This window comes from Pangasianodon hypophthalmus, chromosome 8 (assembly GCF_027358585.1).
Source record: "Pangasianodon hypophthalmus isolate fPanHyp1 chromosome 8, fPanHyp1.pri, whole genome shotgun sequence".
Lineage (NCBI taxonomy): Eukaryota > Metazoa > Chordata > Actinopteri > Siluriformes > Pangasiidae > Pangasianodon > Pangasianodon hypophthalmus.
This window is the reverse complement of record NC_069717.1, coordinates 513,326-535,825: the sequence shown is the minus strand read 5'-3', so window position 1 is coordinate 535,825 and position 22,500 is coordinate 513,326. Positions and strand designations below refer to the sequence as shown.

Here is a 22,500-nt window from a genome sequence, read left to right as displayed (position 1 = left end):
TGTTACTGAGAAACCGCAAAGAAGCGTAAACTCCTCTGTCCTGAAGACGTCGGAACTTAAAGTTACAGCTTTACCTCTGACTGTTACAAAGCGCTGACACTGGAGACTCCTTCTCCAAGTAAGTCTCCTTACAGAAAACTTCACCATATTAACGACTTTTTTAATTGGTTACAATTAATCAACACCTTCTGACCAATCAGAATCCAGAACTCAACAGCAGCATGATGTAAATTACACTCAGTTGTGTTCGGTTCTGTTTAATTGTGTTTGAACTGACAGTAATGGTTAATGTGCTGGGGTACACTTGTGGTGTTTGGTGTTTCTGGAGGTGTTTATGGTGTTTATGGTGTTTAGTGGTATCTGAATTACAAGAAAGAATCAAATACAGAGTTTTAATATCATAAATATCCATTTACAGCTTTTATAGTCATGTTTGGTGGTGTTTGGTGGTGTTTGGTGGTGTCTGGTGGTGTCTGGTGGTGTTTGGTGTGTAGAGTATCACACTGGACAAAACCAAACCCATGGCTGGTTCTGGTAAAGATCTACCAGGATCTCAGATCAGCTGTAATAAGAGTTGTATTAATGTTATTTCAGATGAAGTGTGTTTATAATTGTTGGTACCTCAGTGCCGGAGTCGGGGATGAAGCTCTTGATCTGCACGGTGTTTCCAGGAGCGGGAAACGGAGCCTCACGCAGACTCTGCATGAACGGGTAGATCATCGCCATGGAGATCTGACGCCGCTTCTCCACCTCGTCAAAGATCTAAACCGATCAGAGTTTATCGATTAAACTACATTCGGTTTAACTAACGACTGATCGAGGTAAAGCTCTGCATTAATGAATCTGGTTTTGTGCCTTTTTTTGGAATTAATAAGGATAAAAAGTAAAGAGAATCAAACTGTGAATTTAAAAATCCCAGTGTTGGTGTTTGATGTTCAGTGTTGCTGTGTTTTAGAGAATGTTGGTGCTTGTTGGTGTTTGAGATTGCTGGTCCACCTGCTTGAGATTGTTGATAGCGGTGTTTAGTTGATAAATGTTCATGCCTGTGTTTTTTGGTGATGGAGAATGTTGGTGTTTATCAATTTTGACAGTATTTGCTAATAAATACTAGTGTCTGTTGATGTTTTACGGTGAATGTTGGTGTTTGCGCTTGTTTGGATGTCGTTTGTCAGAGTTTTGCCAGAAGCTGGTGTTTGTTGGTGTTCTTTAAGGATTTTGGTGTTTTTCTGCCCCTTTTGGAATTCACATAGGGTTAAACATAAACAAGAATCAAACCAGTGAAGAGTTTTTTACAAAAAGAGAATGCTGTCTGTACAAAGGTTGAGCTGAACACAAATAAATCAAACCCCAGCAGCAGAGGGGCAGAAACCTGCCCTGGTGTGTGTTTAATGTAAATAATTACTGCAGATAACACTCTCACTCCACTCTTCACTCTTTCTTTCTCTAAGTGAGAAATCAGCCATCAAATACGAGGGAAAATATACATTTTGCATCAGTAGTATTTAACCCCTGGTTACAGAATATTTCTTTAACACTTCAGTGTGAAGCTCAAAGCTCAGTAACTCCAGATTTTCCAACAAACACCAACAAACCCAAAGACCGCACAGGATCATGCTGATTTGATTCTGTTTGAATCAATTGAAAATGTTGCTCATGTTTATTTGTTTGTTTAAAAACACTTGTTTTGACAGTATTTGTTAATAACATTGGTGTGTTTTGGTGAACACTTGTGTTTGATAGTGTTTGTTGGTGTTTTTATTTTGTGGTTTTGGTGTTTGCCAGTGTTTTTGACAAACACTGGTGTGTGTTATTGCTTGTTTAAGAATGTTTGCGATGGATAATGTTGGAGTTTGTTAAAGAATATTGGTGTGTCATTGCTTGAAGGTGTTCACTGGTATTTGAAAATAAAGTTTGCAGTGTTTATCATTGTTAGTGTCAAATGTTGACGTCTTTTGGTGTTTTTTGGTGAATGTTGTGCGTAAATATTGGTGTTGCTGAATGTTATTGTTTCTTGGTGAAGGTTTGTATTTGCTGGTGTTATAAAGTATTTTGGTGCATGTCAGTGTTTTAGACAAACAGCGGTATCTGTTGGTGTTTGTTAGGAATGTTGGTGTTTGGTGTTTAATGGTGTTCGTTGTTGTTTGAGGATAATGTTAGTGGTGTTTATAACTGTTAGGAAATATTGATGCCTGTTGGTGTTTGATGGCCCCCTTCATTCAACTGATATATAAATATTAGTGTTTTACTGGGGAATGTTTGTGTTCAGTGGTGTTTCTCTGTTTACTGCTGAATGTTACTTTAGATTGTTTTTACCTGCTTTAGGAGGATTAGGAGGATGGTGGTGTTTGATGGTGTTTAATGGTAAGTGTTGGCGTTTGATGATGATTGATGAAGATTGTAGGTAAACGATGGTGTTTGGATTTTCAGTAGTTGTATTAATGTGCTCTTACTTTTGAGAAAAGACCAAAACAGGCCACTTTACTGATGATGCAGTACGCCTCTGGGGGACGAGCGCCATTTCCATGAGGCTGAATAGAGAGAGAGAGAGAGAGAGAGAGAGGGAAAATATTCACTGTTACTTTTGTAAAATCCATCCAGGTGTGTCAGTTTATTAATTAACTGAAGGTTATAAATATCCAGGTGAGTGATTTAATCACCAGCAGCCTGCGGCAGTAACCGTTCCTCCTGCTGCCGTCCACCTCGGTCAGGACGAACGAGAACGTCTCACTGTCCACAAACGAAAAGAGAAAGAGAGATAGAGTAAGTGTGTGTCTGTGTGTGTGTGTGTGTGTGTGTGAGATCAGCACCTGGAATATTCTGTCAGTGGAGCCCAGTTAATGCCTTCTGGAAAACAGAACAGTGTGATGGCCTTCAGCGTCTTCTCCTCTTCCTCCTTTTGAAAACGCACCATTCCATCCCTCTGAGAGAGAGAGAGAGAGATAAGTGTGTGTGTGTGTGTGAGAGTGTGTGTGAGTGTGTGTGTGTTCGGGTCTCACCTTGGGGAACTGGTACGATATTTGGGGCTCGTACGTGCCGGTTTTGTTTTTTTTAAGGCTGACGACCACCAGGTACTCGAAGAAAAACTGCCCGCTGGCGTAGCGAGGTTCTCTCTGCTGTTCATCCACAGGAACCGGATCTGGGCTCAGCGGAGAGTCCGGTTCTTTAAGACCTCCTGAGGAGAACCATTAGCCTTTAGCAATATGAACTAATCTGTTCTTAGATTAGTTTCATTAATCAGAGTCTAATGTCATCCTGGTATCTCTAAAATCTCTAACGGATTCCATCAGATTCCTGAAGGTTTCCACTGGGAATTTTCTGGAAGTGAGTAAACACCACCAGAACCCGCCATCAGCAACCATTAGAAACAACTCATTCCATTAAACCACCATTACAGACCACCACTAATGATCTGTTCAGCTGGAACATTTCCAAACCTTTTGCTTAAATAAATATATCAGAATAAAATAAATAAGGAAATAATGCAGATACGAAAAACAATTCAAAAAAACATAAACATGCAAATGTTAAACAGCTGAACTGAACCACAAAAAACAGGTTTCAGATTAGTCCTAGCTTTAGCTTACTGCTGGTTGCTATGGTTTCACAGGCAGCTGATTAGTTAGTTTATTAGCTAGCTACAGGGGCTAACGCTAATACTGGAATAATTTATAAACACATTTGCATTCACACTAGCAAGCAGTTGTTCGTTTCCTGCGTGCGTGTGAGACATGGAGTCGTGATTTTACTGACATTTAAATGAGATTTTCTCAATTCTATGCAAATTAGGTAAAGTGACTGTAACATAACAATTGTCTCAACTGTCTCAAACAATTCCTCAGACTGATCCTACGCTGCGGTTGCTGTGCTGCGACGTTTCTTCACTTCCCCGCTCATGGCTTTAGTTCCTACCTGCAGTTAGTTCCCTTTTACTGTTTGACGCAAAAAAATCGAAGAAAAACGTATAAGTGTGGTTTTATCTTCTCCTGTCGTATACGAGCACTCATAATCATTAAACGTGTATAGAGACGTTAAAGAAAAATAAAGCTCGGAAGGAGGTAGCAGAGATCGTTGGTGCCTCTGTTGAGTGTGCGTAGCTCGTACAGTTAGCTCGCTTTGCTAATTTAATCCGAGTACGAAGCCGAGCGCGTAACGTAAATCACATAACCATTTTCCACACTGATTAGTGCGTCATTTCATTTGTGTTTAACTTGTTAGCTTTAGAAGCGATAAAAAACTAAAAAACACAAACAAAAAAAACAAACGCTGGACAGGCCACGCCCACAAGAGACACAATACAAGCGACACAAGAGACTTGTCACCTGCTGAACGTAAGATTATTTTTATTAACAATTTATATGTTAACATAAAGGCTAGTTGCTCTTAAATGTAAGCTCTAGGAAGCTAGTGAACAATCATGAATAAACAACTGTAACATGATGCTAGGAGTGATGCTAGCTAAACAGAAAGCTAGTCACATCCGTACGCTGTGTTGGATCGTGTAACATTAGCTAGCTAACCATATCACCATGACAACAACGTCTGGGAACGAAAACTAAGAAGTTATTGAGTACCGATGTGTGTTATATACACAAAGCTAATCAGCTACACAAACAGCTGAAGTCTGTTAATAAGAACACTGTAAAATGTTAGCACACACACACACACACACACACATACACACACATACACACACATACACACACATACACACACACACTGTAGGTGGGGGAAGGGGGAGTTTTCTCTGCACCAGCATAAAGCCGTGAGCAGAAAGCAGGTCAGGACAAAAGCCCAGCTTACAAAGACGTTCTCCCTTCACCCGAACGTCTCCATGGCAACGCCGAACACGTCACAGAACAAACGTTCGGCTGATCTCACACACACTGCGTAGAACTGAACTGCGTAGAACTGAACTCCGGACCGTGTGAAGAGAACCGGGTTCTCCTCAGCGATGCACACGGACCAGACGGGACGCTGAGTGTGTTTGCATTTTTAAACGTGACTCTACACGCTAGTCCCGTTCGTTAATCTGTTACTGGATTAAAAAAATGTGAATGTAAAAAAAAACCTGTTAATGTAATTTCACGTAAAAGAATTTCCAGCTCTGTTCTGCCTTACTGTGTGTGACGAAAAACATCAGTAAAGCAATGCAAATAATCACACCGTTACTTTGATTAATTACGCTATGTTTATGATGAAATAACAGGGGAAACGTCGTGGTTGCTATGGTTACTAGTCTTTGACTTCACTTTAGAGGAAGTGGAGAGGAGCGTTTGTGTGAGACTGATGTTTTTGCTGCTCCTGGAGGAATTCCTCCCTCAGTAATCTCCGCTGTCCTTTAAAGCCAAACGACATGTAAATAAAACCCTCGTACCGTAGCAGAGCGAATTCCACCGCTGTGTGTGAGAACGCTTTCAGAGCCGCGGGTTGCACATCGCAAAGTCATTTCATAACTTTCTCTCATTTCATAACTTTCTCTCATTTCATAACTTTCTCTCATTTCATAACTTTCTTTTCTCTTCTCTCTTTTACTTTATCTTACCTTACAATGTTTACCTTATTAATATTCCTTTTATTTCTTGTATTTTACTGTTATTACTAAGATCGATTTCAGATCATATAAACCGTGATGAGTTACTGCACTTCTATATCGGGATTAAACTCTCTCAAGTTTAAACAGCTGTGTTTTTTTACTAACAAACAAAATTTAATGAAACTTGTGTGAAACCATTAACTAAAGAAATGTAAAATATGAAAAAAATAAAGAAAGCAAGGCAAGATAAATTAAAAATGAATAAATTAAGACCAATCATTTAAATGCTGCTGTATAAAAGGAGAATGCTCTGTTTTCATTTCAAACCATTTTCTTTTCAGATCCTTAATTCACTGAATCTAATTCGACTTTTCTGTAACTCAGCTCCAGATTTTGGTCTTTCAGGTGCTGTTAATAATACGTTATTAAAATAATACTTTATTAAAATAATACTTTATTAAAATAATACTTTATTAAAATAATACGTTATCAAAATAATACGTTATCAAAATAATAGGTTTTCAAAATAATACGTTATCAAAACACTTTCCATCTCTAAGAAAGTCTATTTACCTTTCGCTCATTATTTCACCTGTGTGAGTTTTGCCTTTTATGGAGTTTTGTGGGCGTCACCGAATGCGAATCAGCTGTGCTGTGCACGTGCTGGTAATTTCCTGGTGATTGGCGTTTGTCAACACACACACACACGAGTAGGAAGGAAATCAGTGTTTCTGAAACGTTTGTAAATGTGTCTGAAACGTTTAGTTCAGTTTGGCTTACGCAAACAATTACAAAACCTTATAAATGAGGCCGATGTGTTAACAGTGTGGAGGAAAAAGCACTGAAGCTGGAGGGGTGTGTGTGTGTGTGTGTGTGTGTGTGTGTGTGTGTGTATACAGTTTTTGCAACTATGGAAATGTCGACTGCTCTTTCTGACTCACTGCTGCCGCGACCCTTAGCCGTCCCGACGCAGCCAATCAGAACGGAGTATTTTCGGTAGCTGTGATATGAGCTGATATCGAGAATGAAATCGATTTTTAAGATCTCCTTTCAAAAATATTCTACAGTTTCCTCTTTACCTCAGAACTGAACTCACAGTGACACTGTACTTTAACACTACGTTTAATTTCACACTGTTTAAAAATAAAAAGCTGTTCGCAGGAACTGTCACGTCTTGAACACGTTTCCACGCAACTGCCGAACAACACGTACTGCCACTACACTCATCACAACACTCATCACTACACTCATCACTCATCACAACACTCATCTACACTCATCACAACACTCATCTACACTCCTCACTACACTCATCACTACACTCATCACTCATCACAACACTCATCTACACTCATCTACACTCATCTATACACTCCTCACTACACTCATCTACACTCATCACTACACTCATCACTCATCACAACACTCATCTACACTCATCTACACTCATCACTCATCACTACACTCATCACTCATCACTACACTCATCTACACTCATCACTACACTCATCTACACTCATCACTACACTCATCACTACACTCATCACTCATCACTACACTCATCACTACACTCATCACTACACTCATCACTCATCACTACACTCATCACTCCTCACTACACTCATCTACACTCATCACTACACTCATCACTACACTCATCACTCATCACTACACTCATCACTCATCACTACACTCCTCACTACACTCATCACAACACTCATCTACACTCATCTACACTCATCTACACTCATCTACACTCATCTATACACTCCTCACTACACTCATCTACACTCATCTATACACTCCTCACTACACTCATCTACACTCATCACTACACTCCTCACTACACTCATCTACACTCATCACTACACTCATCACTCATCACAACACTCATCTACACTCATCTACACTCATCACTCATCACTACACTCATCACTCATCACTACACTCATCTACACTCATCACTACACTCATCTACACTCATCACTACACTCATCACTACACTCATCACTCATCACTACACTCATCACTCCTCACTACACTCATCTACACTCATCACTACACTCATCACTACACTCATCACTCATCACTACACTCATCACTCATCACTACACTCCTCACTACACTCATCACAACACTCATCTACACTCATCTACACTCATCTACACTCATCTACACTCATCTACACTCATCACTACACTCATCACTCCTCACTACACTCCTCACTACACTCATCACTACACTCATCTACACTCCTCACTACACTCATCACAACACTCATCACTACACTCATCTACACTCATCACTACACTCATCACAACACTCATCACAACACTCATCTACACTCATCATTACACTCATCACTCATCACTACACTCATCACAACACTCATCTACACTCATCACAACACTCATCTACACTCATCACTACACTCATCACTCATCACTACACTCATCACTCATCACTACACTCATCACAACACTCATCACAACACTCAACTACACTCATCACTACACTCATCACTACACTCATCTACACGCATCACTACACTCATCACTACACTCATCACTCATCACTACACTCATCTACACTCCTCACTACACTCATCTACACTCATCACTCATCACAACACTCATCTACACTCATCACTACACTCATCACTACACTCATCACTACACTCATCTACACTCATCACTACACTCCTCACTACACTCCTCACTACACTCATCACAACACTCATCACAACACTCATCACAACACTCATCTACACTCATCACTACACTCCTCACTACACTCCTCACTACACTCATCACAACACTCATCACAACACTCATCTACACTCATCATTACACTCATCACTCATCACTACACTCATCACAACACTCATCTACACTCATCACTACACTCATCACTCCTCACTACACTCCTCACTACACTCATCTACACTCATCACTACACTCATCACTACACTCATCTACACTCATCACTCATCACTACACTCATCACTACACTCATCTACACTCATCACTACACTCATCTACACTCATCACTACACTCATCACTACACTCATCACTCCTCACTACACTCCTCACTACACTCATCTACACTCATCACTACACTCATCACTACACTCATCTACACTCATCACTCATCACTACACTCATCACTACACTCATCACTACACTCATCACTACACTCATCACTCCTCACTACACTCATCACTACACACATCTACACTCATCACTCATCACTACACTCATCACTACACTCATCACTACACTCATCACTACACTCATCACTACACTCATCACTACACTCATCACTCATCACTACACTCATCACTCATCACTACACTCATCTACACTCATCACTACACTCATCACTCATCACTACACTCATCTACACTCATCACTACACTCATCTACACTCATCACTACACTCATCTACACTCATCTACACTCATCACTACACTCATCAACACTCATCACTACACATCACTACACTCATCAACACTCATCACTACACTCATCACAACACTCATCTACACTCCTCACTACACTCCTCACTACACTCCTCACTACACTCCTCACTACACTCCTCACAGATTGTGTAATTCTGTAGATTAGAGTGTAACAGCACTTAGAGAGTTAAACACACACTCGCCTGCATGCATGTACTGACAGAACTGCACACACACACACACACACACACACACACACAGACAAATTGAATGAGATAAATCAGCGTGCAGTAAAAAGGCACACAGCTACTTTCACAACCACAACCGCCCTCCACACACACACACAAACACACACACACACAAACACACACACACACACACAAACACACACACACACACATACAAAGGGGAAAAAAAAAGGAAAGTGTGAAACAAACAGGAAATCATCTTACGGTTCTCTGAAACACTTCACACACACACACACACACTTTATTTCATCCATGACACGAGTGTGTGGAGGACTTCAGGGTTCACACACAGGCTGAGACGCTGCACGCGGCGAGGATCTTTCACACTTTAACATTATTTACACAACACTGCAAATCTACTGTACAGTTTAATTAACACAGAAATGATAAACAGAAGCCAGTTTCCTCTCTTTCTCCCAAAACATTTCCCTTTTCTCCTCCTACTAGTCTACTGAGCGCAGTGACGTGATCACGAGAGAGAGTTCAGTGTGACGCTGTCTTACAAACACGAAGCTGTGTCATTTGTTTTAAACAGAAGTTTGTGTGTGTGTGTGTGTGTGTGTGTGCGTCAGTGTTTCTCTTACTGTCTCGGCTCATTCTGCCCCTGACGGACATCCACATGGAGCTGAGCCTCTTCATCGCTCCTTTATCCTGCTCCTCATCCTCGCCCAGGAAAACGTTACCTGAGGAGAAATTCAATCACGTCACGTTTTTGGTTCTGAATTTAGAAAACTGAGATCACAGGTTTATATTAATGCGTTATGGTTTCTATAGTAACAGCTCATTCACAGGGACGTGTACAGCTGAAACTCCACTGATAAAAACAGATTAATAAACGTAAAATCATTGATATGGTGAAGTTTTCTGTAAGGAGAAATGTGTTTATTAAACATGTATGGAAGGAGTCTCCAGTGTCAGCGCTTTGTAACAGTCAGAGGTGAAGCTGGAACTGTAAGTTTTCCGACGTCTTCAGGACAGAGGAGTTTACGCTTCTTTGCGGTTTCTCAGTAACATGCGTAACAAGCTGTGACTGTTTATAGCTGCTGTAACATCAGTGAGAACAGGAAGTAACTTGTTTCACCGTCGCTCCACAACATCAGATGTAACTATAAATGGATAAAATGTATGATGTTTCATTCTTTAATAAATTGTAAATGTTTGTAAATTGCTGTGGAATAAGAGGAATAAAACACTTCAGGACATGCTGTTAGAGGAAATTAAATAACTTCAGGGTGATAAGAGCGACTCTGCTTGATGTAACAGTGGTTTATTACTTAAACACACAGACTGCTGCTTTAATGTTTTAAAGAGCTTTAACGTGTGTTAGTGCAGTGTTACAGGATCATCACAGCGAGCTTCACCCCATGTGTTTACTTCAAGCTGAAGGAGGCTCCGCCCTAAATATCCAACATTAACTCTTCTTACTCATCACTGCTCAAACAGAGAGAGAGAGAGAGAGAGAGAGAGAGAGAGTGAGCGAGACAGACAGAGAGAGTAAGACAGAGAGAAAGAGAGAGAAAGTGAGATAGAAAGAGACAGAGACAGAGTGAGACAGAGAGAAAGACAGAGAAAAAGAGAGAGAAAGAGAGACAGATAGAGAGAGAGAGAGAGAGTGAGACAGTGAGAGAGAGAGAGAGAGAGAGAGAGAGAGTGAGACATAGAGACAGACAGAGAGAGTAAGACAGAGAGAGAGAGAGAAAGAGAGAGAGAGAGAGAGAGAGACATAGAGACAGAGAGAGAGTAAGACAGAGAGAGAGAGAGAGAGAGAGAGAGAGAGAGAGAGAGAGAGAGAGAGAGAGACACTTTTACAGTACTTCTGTATAAAGCTGATTCGGAGGCGGAGCTACGTATAATCTCAGTCTGTGATGTCACTAATTAAACTGCACAGTTTCAGATCAGTCACGTCTGAAATTACAGAATGACGACGGCTGCAGAGCCTGAGCGCTACTCTTCAGCTAACCTTAATGCTGAAGTAAATAATGTGTGTAAATAAAGCGGTGGTTGTCACGGTAACGTTATATTTTGTTAAATAAACCAGTGATGACATGATGACGTAAATCGAAACTCTAACACTAAAATCCCACTTCCTGTGTTGACAGGAAGTTCCGTTCAGATCCGTTCGCCGGCCAGCGTACACACTGAACATGTAGGATCATCAGAGTCTAACGTTATTAACTCAGACGACCCAGAAACTCCACAGTCCAGGTCAGAACAGCCTCCTGATTGGTTAATAAAGCTGGACCAGAACATGCTAAAATGTTTAGCGCAGTAATCACTATCAAGATGTAAAAACAACTTAGCAGAAAAGTTCTTTATTAAAAATTTACGGCTGCTTTAATGGTAGCATGCGTTACCTTATAGTAGAACTGTGGCTTCTAGTTAGGACTAAAGTTTTAAAATGTTAATCATTTGTTAAAATCTAGTAAATACTTACATTGCTAACTTACCAAAATAACTGTTAGTTTATAAAATGATTAAAACCGAAGGATTAAAATCAGAGTGTGTCTCATTTACGCATTTTTAAGCAACATTTAGAGATTAAACCTGGTCTAGAAATTAAAGCCAATTTCTTAAAGTATATAAAATGAACTTAAAGATTTATTAATAACTCTTGACCCATGTGCCTGTAGATTTGATGTGTAGCTGTAATTAATTACAATTATAATCTAAAAACAAGTTACAACTGACCCCAGTCTCCCCTACAGGAGTGTATAAGCTTACAGTGTGTATGCAGTGTACTGTGTAATATAATAGTGAAGTGACTTGTGGCCAAGTGTGGTGACCCGTACTAGGAACTTGTGCTCTGCATTTAACCCATCCAAGTGCACACACACACACACACACACACACACACACACACACACACCCACCCGGGGCAGCGTGCAGTGCCGGGGAGCAGGTGGGGGTTCGGTGCCTTGCTCGGGGGTCTGACCTCAGTGGTGGTATTGAGGGTGGGAGAGACGCTGGTCATTCACTCCCCCACCTACAAACCCTGCTGGACCTGAGACTCGAACCCACAACCTTCAGGTTCCAAATCCGACTCTCTATCCATTAGGCCACGAATGCCCCAATAATACAGCTCTAATAATACAGCTCCAATAATACAGCTCCAATAATACAGCTCCAATAATACAGCTCCAATAATACAGCTCTAATAAACACTGTGTTTGTGAGTAATGGAGTGTTATTAAGCCTGATCTGTGTTATTAAGTCTTAGAGTTAAACTCTAATGTTCCAGTCACATGAAGCTTACTGCTGCTTTAATTGTGTTAAGACCCCAGCACTGTGCTCTGGGAGAGGTGTTGAAGCCTGAATACTCACTGTGCCGGTGTTTACTCTCTCCTTTCTTCCCCTTCGCACTTCTCATTTTCGGTAACGCAAATCCGTTCATTTTTTTTTTTTTTTTTTTAGTTTTTTCCACGGGGATGAAATGTCCAGAATCCTGCTGAGTCTCAGCCTGAGCTGGAGAAGTCCTCCATCAGAAGTCCGTTAAATCTCACTGGGTTTCTCTGCAAGCTTCACTTTTATAACCAGGTAGAAAATGAACGCGAAGGCTACAGCACGCTCTCACACTGAATCACTGAGCCGACTCCTCACTCGACACTGAATCAGTGAATCGGATACGCGGGTTTGCTTCATGGGAATAAACAGCAACCACAGCAGTGTGTTTGGCTCTTAAGTGTAATGCAGGCTAGCAGCCAGGACATGTGGTTTTTGTAGTTTTCTTTTTTTTTCTTTAGTTTTGTACTGAAACTGAAAGCTAATGTAGCAATGGAAGCTTCTAGAAACCTCCAGTTTAACACTTTAAGCAAATAAACTGTGATAATACTACAGTGTATTAGCATAAAAATCACTTTTAAACTTGGGCCACACCTCCTAACTAACTCCTACCCTAATCCCACCAATAAAGCAACATTAAACTGATAAAAAAATAATCATAATTCTGCGAGTACAGACAGCTCTGTCCTGATTTCACTCAGTTAGCTAATGTTAGTCTCGACCCTGATGTACCTGTGTTTATCAATCAGCGCAGGTAGCTAAAAGCTAATGTTAGCTGATGTTAAGTGACTAAATCTAAGTTTGTGTCTTAATAATGATAACAGCACTTTAATCTAACTCCTAGCTTGCTAATTAAGTATATGCGATTGAAAAAATCAGCATGAAGGCTTTTACAATTATTCATGAATTTCCCACCACCTGTGCAATGCAGTGATGTAGAGGTGCATTGTGGGTAATGCTGCTTTACCTTTAGCTCTCTCCGATTCTCTGTCAGAGGAGACATTTTGTTTCCCTCCTTCAGCAGCGCCGCCATCTTCAGAGACACTGGACAGTTCTGTTCAGACAGAGAGAGAAAAATAAACATAAAAACATGGAATTAAACTACGGATATTAGCATGTCCGCCTGTTTCTCTTTATTAGCTTGACTAGCTTTATGTTTCTCTTTCTTCCTGTTCACATGTCACTATTTTAGCATGTAGCCTTCGTTTGTATTTCCCGTATCTTATCTCGCATTGTGGTCCCTGCTCTCACCACACCTTTAACACCTCTCAGTTACTCGGGAACTAGCCAATTCCTGCTAACTTTAAGTAATGGAGTATATATTTTTCCATTTATTTCCGTCTGGTGATACCGTGTGAGCGGTGGAGCTAATCATGTGGGTGATTTCAGACAATGGAACGGTGTCTATGATCTCAGGGCGGGTCTCGTCAGCAGTCAGGACAACACTCACGCTGTCTGCGATCCTCCCTGAGAGATGAAAAGAATCTCCCTCTCCTCTGAAACGCATTTGTTTCCTCTGAAGGTTTATCTGCATAAAATAGATCAGAAACAATAAATTCAGTGGAGTTGCAGGTTCTGATGATCCAGCATTACATTTTTACATTTTTCTAATTTCCTGACTAACGTGTGAGAGAAGTGTGTTTGGAGTACTCACTCTTCAGACGCAAAGAGGAGAACCCCCAGCTCTGTCGGGACATCACACTCCTCTCTCTGCTGAGAAACACCACCACAGTCATTAAACCACACATATGATAAATACATACCTTATGCTGACGTACATATTAATGTCCCAGTAACCATGGTGACACCGTGCTAACAAGCACGAGAAACTTTTCATCGTCCTTTTCTCTGATCCAAGGTCAACTCAAAGACTCATTAGTAAATATTTGCTTTGCTTTCAATTCTTTGTTCAAACAGCAGCCACATTAACTAGCACTGAGACTTTGCTTAAACAAATACTACCAACCAAACCTCTGTTAACAATAATCAGCTCCTCCCTTAGCTTTGCCATTCCTAAATCCTTTAAACTAGCAGCTAAAAACCCCACCTTGTCCCGTCAGCTGTCTAACAATAGGCCAATATCAAACCTCAAAAGTCCTAGAAAATGTTGTAGTTCAGCAGTTAATCTCATACTTGCATAGGAATAAGATGTATACAAAAGTAAAGTTTGGTGTTCCACAAGGCTCTATTCTGGGCTTGCTGCTTTTTATGCTTCCTCTGGGTACACTTATTACTATACATTGTATTAGCTTCCAATTAGCCGATACAGCTTCCATGATATTAGCTGTGTGTTTCAGCAAAGCCAGCTGACAGACAGCAACTTAATATGGCTGAGCAATCTGGAAAGGAGATTAGACACTGGACACTGAGTACCTTAGTTAAGAACTTAATTCCAAGAAGACAGACCTTTGGACAATAGGGAAGTATCTCATATAAACCGATTCAGAGTCCTATAGACTGATTCAGACTCCAGTAGATCGATTCAGACACCTACAGACTGATTCAGACACCTACAGACTGATTCAGACTCCTATAGATCGATTCAGTCTCCTATAGATCGATTCAGACTCCTATAGATCGATTCAGACATCTATAGATCGATTCAGACTCCTATAGATCGATTCAGACTCCTATAGATCGATTCAGACTCTTATTGACGTCTCTATAGACTAAAACCTGTAATCTCACAGACTTTGCATGTATAGAGCATTCTGTTTCTGCTTCTGACTGTGATACTGCTGATGCTGAAGTTCCACTCCTTGTGCATTTCCTGTGTTGCTGCAGTGTGTATTAAGTGTGTTCAGGGTGTGTTAGCTGTGTTTTAGTAAAACTTTTTTTGTCACTGTGATGAACCTTCTGCTGAAAGCCATCACAGATACCTGCTACTGTAGTTCAACAGTGATTTTACTTTCATGTAAATAGATTTATGTGTATCAGTTGGTAGTGGTGTGTGTGGTGTGTGTGTATTTGTGCATTTTCTGATGTCTCATGTGCATCCTGAACTTGCTGAAGGAGCAAAAGTAACCACAAAGAGGAATCAGTATCACTACATTCCAATAACGTCCAAAACAGTGTGTTCATGTTAAAAATCTGATGTTAGTGGACTAGAACCCATCATCGGTTGAACATAATTTCTGATAAAGGATCGAAACCCTGAACTTTCTCACACAACATCCTCCACAAATGGAACAGCAGTTACAGGAAGTTTGAGGGGTTAGAAGTTGGTTAGTTTTATGGGGCAAACAACAATCCATGCATTAAACCCAGTCAACCACATCTGTCTGTCTGTGTGTGTGTGTGTGTCTGTGTGTGTGTGTGTGTGTGTTGGCAGTGTGAACTTTTGATCTTATACAGACGTTGTGCCCAAAGGCCCATTCTTATCGAGAGAGCTTGTCGAGCGCCGTGTCGAGTGGAGGGTTAAAGCTCCTGCTCGAGGACTCCACCAGCAGATCTCTGGTAGCCTTTCTCCTCTGAGATAATGCCAGTGTTGTTTGAGAGAACTAGGGAAACTTTTAAAGAAATATAGCACATATCTATAGGTTTCAGCATTAGACCACTACACCATGTGGAAGTTTAACAATCACTTATAAAAACTCTGGAGGATTTGAGAACCTCATTTACTGTCCAAATCCTCGTCCTCACACCACGACATAAAGCCTATAATATTTATTTTATATTTTCCCACATTAATTTTCTAAACCATTCCAAATAAAAACAGACTACTTTCTATTTTCGAGTATATAATTCTAAATCAGTTTATGAATCAGTCTATGAGCCTGAATCAAGCTATGAGAAACTGAAAGAAACTTTATAGGAGTCTAGGTGCGTAAACGAATCTGAATCAGTCTGTAGGAGTCTCAGTCAGGCTTTGTGAGACCTGAAAGGGACTGACTTACTCCAAACCATTCATTAGGAGTCTGAATCAATCTACAGGAATCTGAGTCAGTCTATTTGAGTCTAAATCAGTCTATAATTATGAATCAGTCTATATGAGTCTGAATCTATGAGTATGAATCAGATTATATGAGTCTGAATGAGTCCATATGAATGTAAAGAAGGCAACAGATAAAAAAAAAAACAACAGTGTCTACAGCTCATCATCTTTTGTGTGCAGGAGGACACACTTCCATCAAACACACACACACACGCACATGTTCAAGGTTCACCAGCTTTGGACTGTACCAGCATGACTTCTGCTCTACAGAAACAGAAAACCGAAAAGCCTGAAGCGGCGAGATGAACAGGGGAAGAGTTCACTTTATTTACCTCTACCAGAAAACTAACTGACATGACTGCAGCATGATGACAGGATCGTGATGTCACTCGGATGTAGGTTTTATCGACTTCATCTGCTTAATATTTTAGTGAAACTCTGTCCAGCATTACCTGTCACAAAAATATTCCACGCCTCTTTATGCTGCAGGTTGGTGTTTAATATCCCACCTGAATTTACTCCCCCAAGTGTTAAGGCTTCGTACTGACGAACTGCAAATGCGGCCACAGACTCGCAACTCTTTTCTATTCATGTTTGATTTGTCCATATGAGTTAAACACAAGTTCATTAAAATGATAATATTCATATTTGTAAACAGAGTTACGGACATTTATTTGAAGCAAAGTGTGTGAAGCAGTCGTGTGTGATTGTGAAGAGACGAAGGATTGGATTCAGAAGAAAAGAGATCCAGCTGTGAGGTGACATCTCCCTCTTGTGTGTGAAGAATAAACCACAGATGCTTTAGATGTGAGAGATTAAAGTTTATTTTAAGGGAAAATGGTAGTAAACACTGTGGTGTGTGTGTGTGTGTGTGTGTGTGTGTGTGTGTTACAGTAAAATACTGAGTGAGTGTGTGATGTGATGAAGTGGTAGAATGAGTGCATTAATATAAACCTGTGATTTGCAGCTGCACTACTATCAGAGCTGCTGTTATAGAAAATTAATCAACACCTTCTGACCAATCAGAGTCCAGAATTCAGCAGCGCTGTGGTGTGAAGGTATTTAATCCTCTTCTGAGTTTCAGTATTTGGCCGTGGAGTTGATGGTGATGAGCGCTGTGCACGCAGGACACTGTGCATTTTCATACACAATATTTGCTGAGAGAATTCAACCGCTTTAGGAATGACCTTTGACCCTGAGCCTAAGTAAGCTGACCCTAAAGGGTTAAACTGTATATTTATTGCTGTGTTTTGGTGCAGGACGTGGAGATCTGGGTTTATGTGGTTTATATATAGCTGGCTGTGTTCCCTATGGAGCTGATCTCTGACCTGCAGAACATTTTCCTGTTAGAGCAGAGAAAAACACTGCTGTGGGAATCGTTAAAGGATTCATCTCTAGCAGTTTGTTAAAACACGAACCGACTCAATCCAGAACTGACAGAACCGGGGTTCTAGAGATGACAGGACACTCACGATGACGAGGGTAAAAGAAACTGAATCATCGTTACAGCGTGTGTGACACGCTACTTAAAACCCTGCGTCATAAGACTGCTATTAACCATATCATAAACATGTCATGATGTCGTGGTGGCTGTTTGTTGTTCCAGCAAAAATTAGCATGTGATTTAAGCTAGCATCAAACACAACAGCTATAATGGCAATCACTGATAAAGCGTCGATGAATGAAGTCTAAAAGTTGTTGTTTAGTTTGTTTGAGTAGAAGCTTCCAAACTAGACCACCAGCTTTAAACACAAACACTCTGAAAATAACCAGGAATAAAAAAATGCGGAGCGAAGAAAGAAATACTGCTAATATGATGATATCTGAGTGAAAAGATTTTTTGCGAGTGTTGAAATAAATCTAACACTAGTCTCATATATCACCAATATATCACTGCATGAATAGAGCTCGTTATAATTCTCACATTAATCACTGGTTTACTTTAACAAAATGGCTTCCACACTCCTTATTCAGCAGCACATAGAATAGCACTTGATCCAGCACAGACTGTTATTTTACATTTTATTAAACTTTTTTTATATTGTGTAATGAATTAATGAAGCCACGAGACTCTGAATGGAGGAGATGAAATTGTAATGTGTGTGTGAGTGAGATGTAGGAGATTGGAATCATTCTTGGAATTGACTATTTTATTTAGTTGAATTAAATAATGTTAGTGTTTGTGTTAATTTTAAATTCGATGCGGTCTGCTGTAAAGAAAACAAGCGCGTGGTTTGAAGGATAATCAAATCCTGTATGTGTAAAGCACGTTTTGTAAGAAGAAGAAGAGTAAAAAGTTAGTGTGGAGTGTGAATGAGTGAGTTCAGAGTGGACTCGCTGCTGAAAACACAGCCTGTGTGTGGTATTATTACAGAGTGCGCTTATTATTAGTGTGTGTTATGAGAGTGTTATTTATCGAGGCCAGTGTGTAATCAGAGAGAAATCTGAGCTCTTTACACACCTTCACATTCTTCCTGTTCACACTCGCCCTAAACCCTAAACCTCCTCTTATCTTATCAGGAATTAAACGTAGAATTATTCCCAATTTTGGTCTGAAAAATCTGCAAAACTAACCTCTAGTGACTGAGGATTACTGGCTGTTGATTTGTGTTAACAGCTGATCATATTCACTCTCATACGACTGAGTTTAGAAATATCTGTAGTCTTTTAGAAAATTAAACACTAAAGGAACAAACCAAACTAGGATCTGGATTATTAATGAATTATTAATTATTATTATTTTTAGAGAAATCTTGTCAGAAACATCCCCGAGTGTCTGATTGGGAATAGAGGTGTGCATCAGGACTGGAATTGTGCAGGATGTAACAAAAAGTCTGGAAGTTTTTACTTTCATGCAGGCGATAACAAGCGGTCAGATATGAAGCTCACGGACAAACAAACTCTGTGTTCATTACCACGTCCAGCGTTCATTCATCCATTCATCCATCCATCCATTCATTCATCCATCCATCCATTCATCCATTCATTCATTCATTCATCCATCCATCCATCCATCCATCCATCCATCCATCCATTCATTCATCCATTCATTCATCCATTCATTCATTCATCCATCCATTCATTCATCCATCCCTCCATTCATCCATCCATTCATTCATCCATTCATCCATCCATCCATCCATTCATTAATTCATCCATTCATTCATTCATCCATCCATTCATCCATCCATCCCTCCATTCATCCATCCATTCATTCATCCATTCATTCATTCATTCATTAATTCATCCATTCATTCATTCATCCATCCATTCATTCATCCATCCATTCATCCATCCATCCATTCATTCATTCATTCATCCATCCATCCCTCCATCCATCCATTCATTCATTAATTCATTCATTCATTCATTCATCCACCCATCCCTCCATTCATCCATCCATCCATTCATTCATTAATTCATTCATCCATCCATTCATCCATCCATCCATTCATCCATCCATTCATTCATCCATCCATCCATCCATCCATCCATTCATCCATTCATCCATCCAATCATTCATTCATTCATTCATCCATTCATCCATTCATTCATTCATCCATTCATTCATTCATTCATTTAGTCATTCATTCATCCATCAATTCATCCATCCATTCATCCATCCATCCATTCATTCATTCATCCATCCATCCATCCATCCATTCATTCATCCATCCATTCATTCATTCATCCCTCCATTCATTCATTCATCAATTCATCCATTCATTCATTCATTCATCCATCCATCCATTCATCCATTCATCCATCCATCCATTCATTCATTCATCCCTCCATTCATTCATTCATTCATCAATTCATTCATCCATTCATTCATCCATCCATCCATCCATTCATCCATTCATTCATTCATTCATTCATCCATTCATCCATTCATCCATTCATTCATTCATTCATCCATTCATCCATTCATTCATCCATCCATCCATCCATCCATTCATTCATTCATCCAGGCAGGACAGAAGTGTGCACAGGGTCAGAGTCAGAGTGGTTTAAATTTGAGCACTAGATTGTTTATATTTTGGGAAATAGAAAATATTGCAGGCAGGTACAAACTAATAAAAATAATAACTGCACCAGCGGAATAATAATAAAAAAAACAGTTCAGTGCACGTATTATTGCAGTGTTTTCCAGTGTTTCTAGGGGCAGAGTGGTGGGATTCATATTTCATTTAAGAAATAAATAAAAAGAAAGAAAGAATGAATGAATGAATGAACGAAGTTTAGGCCACACCCACTTTGGATTTAATCCGAATACAGATACAGATAGTGGCTTTGTGTTACACCACTTTAATATTGTCATTATTTATAAGAAGTTTTATATAGATCTCTTTAGTTCTTGTAAACAAGAAGAGATTCACCTGAGAGCTCATCCTGATTGCTAAAAAAGACCTGATTAGCTTAGCAACCTGATGCTACTGACTTCTAATCTGAGTGCAGAACCTACTGAGAATTTAATTTAGGAATGAGATTAACGTTAGCTAAAAGTTTCTCCACTTATCATTAAGGATTAGCGCTAAAAGACAGAGCATTACTCAGCTAAACTAACACTTTCATACAGCGCAACTCTAACAGTATAAGATCTTTACGGCTCGGCGTCCTGTCAGCGGCTACATGATGCTAAGCGGTGGACTAGCTGCAGCGACCGGACACATACACACACGTCATAGAAACTCTGAGCGTTTACACTGGAGAGAAATTTAAAGTCTTTTACAACTTTGTTGTTTGTGGACATGTTCGAGACGAAATGTTTTACGATTACAACATCGAGGACGCCGTGGCACTGAAAGCCTTCAGGAAGCTCCTCAGTAAGAACGTGACCTGGGTGTCTAGCGCTAGCTAGCTAGTTTCGTGATGTAGACGAGCTACATAGGATTGTTTAATGTTGCAAAGACGGACCGATTATCCCTAACGGTGTCCGATTCGAAAGTATGCGATAAAAACACAGTGAAGGAAACACAATGGTCCTTCTTACTGAACTAACAAAGCAGAACTGGTTTAATAAAAATTTTATTAATCATAAATATCGGCTTTGCCAGTATAGCAACGTTCACTGACCAGCTTTAACGTAAATATCACAAACATCGTATAGCTGATGATTTGGTGTAGCGGAACGATCTAAAGCAAAAAAAACCAAAAAAAAAACAGCGTTAATAAATCTACAGGTCAACATTTTGGTGGGAAAAAAGACTCACTGCTTTTGGTAACCTTCCTACAGACCTGTTCTTGCACACACACACACACACACACACACACACACACACACACACACAGATCCATGACTTAATAAGGTGCTGTTAAAGCAGGGTGTGTGAGCACTCAACAGACATGTCACTGCTTGCCTGGTTACTGTCAGTCCTGTATTTTACCTAAACACTCACACACACACACACACACACACACACACACATGGTCTCCGTATTCAATCTATCCTTTATTCTAAAATTACACAATTCATCTCAGTGAATAAGTTTTTCTATGCAATGGGTGTGTAATATTGTTTATTGTGAGCATCTGTGTATGTGTGTGTGTGTGTGTGTGTGTGTGTGTGTAGGTGAAATACAGGACTGACAGTAACCAGGAAAACAGTGACACACACACACACACACACACTGAGCAATCCCCACTAAAGGGCGCTGTTGTGTAGCTGTAATACATACCAGAGTTGATCATTAAATTACAGAGTAGTGAAGGTCAGTGACTTCCATATCCATATATGGAAATGTGGGATGGTCTGAGTGGGCGTGCCTTGGAGACCATATATGGACGTGTGGGTGTGTCATTACAGGTGCACAGGTCAAAGTTATATTATAAATACGGTGTAAATGACTAAATGAGTGCTCGGGTGTGTTTAAATCCCTCCTGTCAGTCATGTTATAGACACGCCCCCAAACGCCTTCACGTCTCTATAGTGGGAGGATCTGCGGAGGGTCTGGGCGCTACTTCCTGTCACCTCATCTCTGTACGAGCGCAGTGAGAGCTGTGTTTAGTTCTTCACGTTTAAATTGTTTAAGATGTGTGAGGGGC

General features: G+C 40.1%; 1 protein-coding gene across 4 annotated transcripts in view; it reads right to left on the bottom strand.

Annotated features, from left to right (window-relative positions):
* dennd2da (DENN/MADD domain containing 2Da) overlaps positions 1–22,500 on the bottom strand; it is a 34,075-nt gene that overhangs the window by 8,625 nt on the left and 2,950 nt on the right. For 2 of the 4 annotated variants that reach the window (XM_053236380.1, XM_053236382.1), the window contains exons 2-10: positions 14,176–14,234; positions 13,972–14,049; positions 13,489–13,575; positions 9,827–9,925; positions 2,997–3,172; positions 2,808–2,920; positions 2,658–2,727; positions 2,451–2,528; positions 622–762 (exon numbers count right to left, since the gene is read on the bottom strand). In XM_053236380.1, coding sequence (XP_053092355.1) covers positions 622–762; positions 2,451–2,528; positions 2,658–2,727; positions 2,808–2,920; positions 2,997–3,172; positions 9,827–9,925; positions 13,489–13,575; positions 13,972–14,049; positions 14,176–14,218 — 885 coding nt within the window. In that variant the 5' untranslated portion in view covers positions 14,219–14,234. Of the gene's footprint in view, positions 1–621; positions 763–2,450; positions 2,529–2,657; positions 2,728–2,807; positions 2,921–2,996; positions 3,173–9,826; positions 9,926–12,563; positions 13,065–13,488; positions 13,576–13,971; positions 14,050–14,175; positions 14,235–22,500 lie in introns of those variants that run through there. The other 2 variants (XM_053236381.1, XM_053236383.1) reach the window with 2 other exon arrangements.